At 49.9% G+C, this 7,274-nt stretch overlaps 1 protein-coding gene across 1 annotated transcript; it reads right to left on the bottom strand.

Annotated features, from left to right (window-relative positions):
- Positions 1-5,157: 5,157 nt before the first annotated feature.
- On the bottom strand, positions 5,158-6,969 carry LOC308288694 (semaphorin-4E-like; the record flags this gene model as incomplete). Its single annotated transcript, XM_080730164.1, has 1 exon — positions 5,158-6,969. The coding sequence occupies one exon, from the start codon at positions 6,967-6,969 to the stop codon at positions 5,158-5,160; it is 1,812 nt and encodes a 603-aa protein (XP_080586290.1).
- Between the last annotated feature and the right edge of the window lie 305 nt (positions 6,970-7,274).

The following is a 7,274-nucleotide window of genomic DNA, read 5'->3' as shown; positions in this document are numbered from 1 at the left end:
CGCCTTTCCCGATGCCAACAAAGCCAAACACTTGTTAAACTTTGTAGACGGGATCCTCGCCATGAAAACACATAATTTCAACCAGTGCGAGCCGAGCCAACCGACCATAGTGGGCATCTCGTTCTCCCAAACCGACGTGTCCTTCGTCGCCATGGTCTCGGTCATGATGCAGCCTAACCTGGTTCCTTTCGACGAAATGGACACAAGCAGGTTAAACCCAAAACAAAAACAGCGGTTGTGGAGTGGCGTCATGCAGTGCGTCGAAACGGTCGCGCTGAGTAAAAAACGGCCCGTTTGCTTAAACAGACACTCGGTCTACGTAGACCCCGTCTTGCTGCACTGCACAAACATGATGTTTTTCACGTGCGTTAACTGGGATCAGTTGACAAAACCGACCCAAGGTTTGAGCGCAATCGCCAGGTTTGTTTTGGGTCCCATGGTCGATCGCAAAATCGTCGAGAGTGCCATCCCCCTGGACGACAAAAAACCCAGCAACGTGCACACGAACAACGCGATGTGGCGTTACACGGTCGGCGCGTGCTGGGACTACAATATGATATGGTCTCGGTATCCCAAGACGTGGCTCGGGCGCGAGTTTCCGAAAAAGCCGCATGACGACGCGCGTCCCAACGAAAACATCCTCATTGGCCAAGTGGGAAAGCACCCGCTAACCGCGTGCCTCGTGCCCCAGCCCTCGACATCCTCCGAAGAAGTTCACATTTTGGGAGACGTGAAAGATCTGGCCACGGTTTTGTGCGACGCCGTCGGACAGTTGCCAGACTCGCAGGACTTGCCGGACTCGTTCGCAAATATAAATTTTTACCACAAAGACGCCTTAACCGCCCAGATAGCTTTGTCGCGACCGCAAGACGTTGAGGTGGACCGCAACGACGTTCGTGCTGGGCCGTCTAGAGCGCGGTCGCCCTCAATAAGTCCCGGGATCAGGGTTAAGAAGCCCAAGCAGAAATTTGCAACCACCGAACGCCCTATCGACGAATTTATATTCCCAATACCCGAAGTGCCGGACCGATTTCAAAGAAAGACCGTGTCTAAGAAACCATTGTCTCACAACAACATCTCCGCAAAATATGCCCGACACACCAAAGTGTACAACCCCCAGGCAACGCAAAGTCTGGCCGACGTTAAGTACCACAATGAAGCCCCCGCCATGTCCGTCTTCGTAGAAGACCTAACGGAGCTCAGCAAGTTCTTACCGACAAACAACAATTACAACATGGAAGAGAAGTTGCACCAAACGGGGACACGCGACGAGCATGCGCGAAACATGTACCGCCAGCGCAGACAAACGAATTCAATCACGCCCCAGAGAGATTCGATCGCTGTTCTGCCGACTATGCCGCCGCTAAGCAACCCGAAAACCACCTCTTTGAGCAAAGTGACCCAATATCACCGTCCGTACTGGATGGACTTCACTCCGGCGGGCAATTCTCCCGGTTACCTCGTTTACGAAACGGCGAGCAAGATAAACAACGTCACGGTCTACAAACCCAAAATCAAGTTTCCCTCCAACAGAACCGGGACCCTGTTAGCGTCCGTGTTTGAACAAGGCCACGTGTGGTATAAAGCGTGCAGACTCGACATGCCCAAAGGAACGGACAGGAACGTGACCAACAACATAATCAAAATACTCTCCTTGCCCATGTACATGCGGTACTGTAGTTATGTGCCCAGGATGTTTACGCTTTTGGCCGAAGAACCGGTCGAGCGCAAAACGATGCAGACCACCAAGCTGATTGTCGTTCACGATTCACCCGGCGAAAGTGCCCTATCTAACATGAAATTCCCAACTGCGGTACTCAAAACAGGTCATGTCATAGCCGCGGGAAAATGCGTGGCCAGAACGCACCTGATGTTCTACCGGGCGTTCGGCTTTTTCTGGTCGTTCACGAGCCTCTCGTCCGTCCTGTATAACAAGGGGAATTTATGCTACTCTCTCGACCTGTTTAACGTGCTGTCCGAAAACCTGTTTGTCAACGAGGGGCAGGTCCAGCCCCACAAGCTGCAGTTTGGAACGACGCGCGATCCCGTGTCCTTTGCAACATCACTGGTCAGTTATCTAAACGGCGTCGACCGCGATGACCGACCCGCCTATCACAAAGCTCTCATCGAATACGCGGAGACCGGAGCATCGAGATATCTGTTCTCCGGCGACGGGACGCCGCCCGAATCCACCTCGATGGTGCTGTATCGCATTGCGATCGCGTGTAAGTTTCTGTCTGACGACTGCAACGACGACGCGACGCTCTGGGCCGAGTGCGTTCCCGAACTGTCCGAATACACGACTAACGAGCATCGCAAAGAGTTCACGTTGGAGTCCACGGTGGACTCGCAACGCCTCGTGTTTTCGCTGCCGATGCACTTTTCCGTGGGGCACCACACCGTAAAGTGGACCAGAGGCACGGTCGCCGTGCCTCTGACCGAGAAGCCGCCCTCGCACACGTTGAGCCAGCCAGCGCCGCTGTCCCAGTTGTTGCCGCTTGACAATCTCCGGACTGGGGGTTCCGCCAAGAACAGGACGGCTCCGGCCGGAGCCAAGGCTGTCGGCGGCATCGGTAGCGCGAGCGGACGCGTGGCCACAAAACAACCCGAGGCCGCGGGCAAAGGCTCTCGCAACAAAGCCCCTGAGGGCAAAGGCAAACGTACGGCCAAAGCGGCACACAATCACCGGTCGGAAGACGCTATGCGGCCCTCCAAGCACTCGGACCGTTCTGAAAAATCCGCAGAACCCGACGCGTCGTCGAGCTCGAGCTCGCACTCGGACCGTTCTGAAAAACCCGCCGAACCCGACGCGTCGTCGAGCTCGAGCTCGAGCTCGAGCTCGAGCTCTAGCGCGTCGCAGTTGCTAAAAGAACAACCGCAGCAGGGAAACAAAGAGAGGAAGATGATTGGCGAAAAAGAACCCAGGTCGTATTTCGGAACGGAATCAGAGATGGAATCAGAGGATGAAGCATGGTGCGAATGGAACCAGGACTCAAGGGATTGGATCTTGCTTAAACAGTTCCAATCCCTTAACAGTGAAACTGCGGGGGACAGGTCTCGCCACAAAAGAAGAGCGGAAGAAATCAAGAGCAGCAGCAGCAGCAGCAGCAGCAGCAGCGGCTCTAACCAGACCAGAGGTGTGAAGAAGTCGGCAGAGAAAAAGAACCGGGAATCGTCGGAGTGACCGTTGAATGGTGAGTGAGTGATAGTTGTATTTGGCAGATCTCTCTCTCTCTCTCTCTCTCTCTCTCTCTCTCTCTCTCTCTCTCTCTCTCTCTCTCTCTCTCTCTCTCTGTGTGTGTGTGTGTGTGTGTGTGTGAGTGTGTGTGTGTGTGTGTGTGTGTGTGTGTGTGTGTGTGTGTGTGCGCGTGTGTGCGTGTATACTGAGGAGTATCTACGCAGTCACATTAAATCCATAACTAAACACTTGTCCATTTGTTCTTTTTTGTGATATCTTGCAGACCTACGCCGATGGTGACCAGCGGCCTCTTCACGCACACCGGACATCAGTTTCCCGGCCTCTTCACGCACACGAGTCAGTCTTTGCGTGATTGTACAGGCTCTGAAAGACTTGCTCCAACACTCCACTTGAGAGTTATGAGCTGGGACACTTTTGTATAAAATAAACTAGACCGCTATCCATTGTTCTGGGCACAAAAACGTGTCGAAGACTTTTCTCAACAAGATTTCATGTACATCATTTTGTTATGTTGTTCGCTGTACGTACACTCGTCTGTCTGTTCAGTTTTACAGCTTACGAAACCGTGAGTCTGTCAAAGATGTGTCAACTCAGTATATTTTTTATTAATGTGTTGCAGTTACCTTGAAACGATCTATTGCTATATACACTGTTTATTTGAGTTACAGTTCACATGTTGTGTGTGATCCCGAGAGGGAAAAAAAGTCACACAGTTCTCAAGGATGTTTATCCCAAGTATCCCAACTTATCGCCTGTACTGTCAACAACCGGCAGTAATCCGACAGCACTCTCTGTGTGGAAACGGCTCCTTCGCCTCCCCCCTAATGTGTTGTATATTCTTTTTTTTTACATTCAACGAGTTTCTTTAGTCAAGGTAATAAGTGCAAAACATTCACTATATTTTTTACTAATGTGTTGTATATTCATTTTTTTTTTACATTTGCATATTCTTTTTTTTACATTCAACGAGTTTCTTTAGTCAAGGTAATAAGTGCAAAACATTCACTATATTTTTTACTAATGTGTTGTATATTCATTTTTTTTTACATTTGCATCAATAAAAAGAAGTGTTACAAAAAAAAACACACAGGCTCTGAAAGACTTGCTCCAACACTCCACTTGAGAGTTATGAGCTGGGACACTTTTGTATAAAATAAACTAGACCGCTATCCATTGTTCTGGGCACAAAAACGTGTCGAAGACTTTTCTCAACAAGATTTCATGTACATCATTTTGTTATGTTGTTCGCTGTACGTACACTCGTCTGTCTGTTTAGTTTTACAGCTTACGAAACCGTGAGTCTGTCAAAGATGTGTCAAAGATTTTAACTCAGTATATTTTTTATTAATGTGTTGCAGTTACCTTGAAACGATCTATTGCTATATACACTGTTTATTTGAGTTACAGTTCACATGTTGTGTGTGATCCCGAGAGGAAAAAAAAGTCACACAGTTCTCAAGGATGTTTATCCCAAGTATCCCAACTTATCGCCTGTACTGTCAACAACCGGCAGTAATCCGACAGCACTCTCTGTGTGGAAACGGCTCCTTCGCCTCCCCCCTAATGTGTTGTATATTCTTTTTTTTTACATTCAACGAGTTTCTTTAGTCAAGGTAATAAGTGCAAAACATTCACTATATTTTTTACTAATGTGTTGTATATTCATTTTTTTTTTACATTTGCATCAATAAAAAGAAGTGTTACAAAAAAAAACACAAAACCCTTTATTTTTCGATAAGTTGTACTCCAGCAATCTTTTCTGTGTGAGCCCTAAAACCAGACCTGGAAACTGTGTACTCACTCCATACACGGTTTCAGGTACTCCACCGGAAGCTAAATTCCTTCCAGGTATGTCCGTGGGTATGTGGGTGGCTGGCTGGGTGGGTGGCTGGCCGTGTTTTACTTGCGACCCATACAACTACACTACAGTCATTCCCTTTAGCCTCACAGTAATGTCATCAAACAGTAGTAGTAGTAGTAGTAGTAGTAGTAGTAGTGGGATTCTGAACCTTCCCAAAATATCCTCTGCAGCGGACCCACATCAAAAATCCCCCCCCAAGCAGCAAAGACTGCAGAACCAGGACAACTATAAGACCCACCGTAAGACCCCAAACGTGAGGACACTGAGAAATGTCCCCCGTCTCTAGACTCTGAACGGCAGTGTCGGAGGAAGACAAGCTGGAGATTTTGCGGCAGAGGTCAGAGGTGGAGTCCCAGGCACAGTAAGGGTCTCTGGCCAGGACACAGTCCACACAGGACGCATAGCGACCGCAGTCACTGACTGGCATCTGAACAGCACCAACATCTGATCCTGCGTACAGCTGGCCCTTGCTGGAAGAGAGACGCAGAGTCCTGACAGGACTAGAGTCCTCGTACAGCTGAATCTCTTCGATAATGAACATCTGCCCGGCGTGGTTCACGGCCTTCTGAATATAGCCGTCTTCAGTGCCGATGAACATAACTGGGTATCTCTCTCCATCTAGTGCCAACACACTATCCACTACAATCCGAGTCATCAAGGGACCTTTTTTCAACACAAGCGGGCCCCCTGTGAGTGGCCGAACAGTCTCATCCATGATGGGCTTTTCCTTGATGAACTGCTGGGATTTCACAATGTCTGTAGGGTGCAATGAGTGCTTGGTGCAGGCTCCTGGTCTGTTTTTAGGCACATCATCCAAGTCCCTCACCCACCTTTCCTCTGATGTTCCCAGGCTGACAGGCTTCTTAAAGGGTCCTTCATTGAACACCTTTTCAACGTCAGACACGCTGTATGCACATACTGCAGACATGTCTGATGAGCTCGGCTGAGGTGTAAAGACGGCATAGAAGACGCTCTCGCTCCAGTTGTGGTGTTTGAGCAGGAACACATCCTGGACGAGGGAGGGCAGGCTTTTGGCCTCTACGGAGCAGTCGAGTGGAGCCTTCAGGAATGAAGTCCATTTATTTTGCAAGATCTTGTCTCCTCCCACATCCCCCTTGCAGACACGAGCCACTCTTGACACCACAATGCTGCTGTCGAAGACATATTCCACAGCTTCCTCTCTGAAGAACAAATAGACCTTACCATCGTCACCTTCACCGTCACTTTGGTCCATGGAGATGAATTGGGGATCCTTGAGCCACCAGTGCAACTGCTCAGTCTCCAACACCTTCTGCTTTGAAGACTGAGTTATGTTGAACCTGCTGAACCTGCGTTCAGTGTCCCGGAAGTTGGTTGCTGTAGCAGAGTACAGGTCATTTCCAACCATAAGGGAGGCGGAACTTTTGAAAGGATTGTAGGGACACTTCCCTTTACCGTCCTCCAGCTCTTTCTCCAGACTCAACATTCCATCAGAATACGCCAAGTTGCGGCATTTGGGATCGAAGGCATTTGTCCCGCACACATACATTCTGGTGTCATTCCGTGTGTGTAGGGTCCGAATGTAGTTACGGCATTCCACCTCACGATCCCGTCCCTTCGCTGCGCACTCCGTCCGCTGATCTTCGGTAACTGGCCAATATTCTGCAGCTTTCTTGTCAGTGATGTCGTCCATATTCAGGGCATAGATCGCATCTCTGGCCCCAAGAAGCAGCAAACCCAAATCCTCTCTCATGAGCATGGTGGTGTAGTTCCAGACGCCATCCTCTCGGAACATCTTCAACTCGTTGTGGTAGGCCACAGTCTTTCGTGGAATGCTGTTGCGAATGTTGAATGCGCTACAAGACGGGAGAAAGAATCCACAAAGCATGCAGAAGGCATAGAGAATGCCCAGGGCATACCGGGGAGACATGGCTTAGTGTACAATGATAAGAGATGAATCTCTTCTTGTTTTTTGTGGATCTCAGCCTCCCATAGGGGACGCACAGGGGACGCACAGGGGACTTTCCCACATGCACGCACACACACGCACACACGCACACACAGAGCAGAGGGGACTTTCCCACACGCACGCGCACGCACACACGCACACACACAGAGCAGAGGGGACTTTCCCACACGCACGCGCACGCACACACGCACACACACGCACACACAGAGCAGAGGGGACTTTCCCACACGCACGCGCACGCACACGCACACGCACACACACACACG

Source organism: Nannobrachium achirus, assembly GCF_963921795.1.
Source record: "Nannobrachium achirus genome assembly, chromosome: 7".
NCBI lineage: Eukaryota > Metazoa > Chordata > Actinopteri > Myctophiformes > Myctophidae > Nannobrachium > Nannobrachium achirus.
This window is presented reverse-complemented; position numbering and strand designations above follow the sequence as displayed.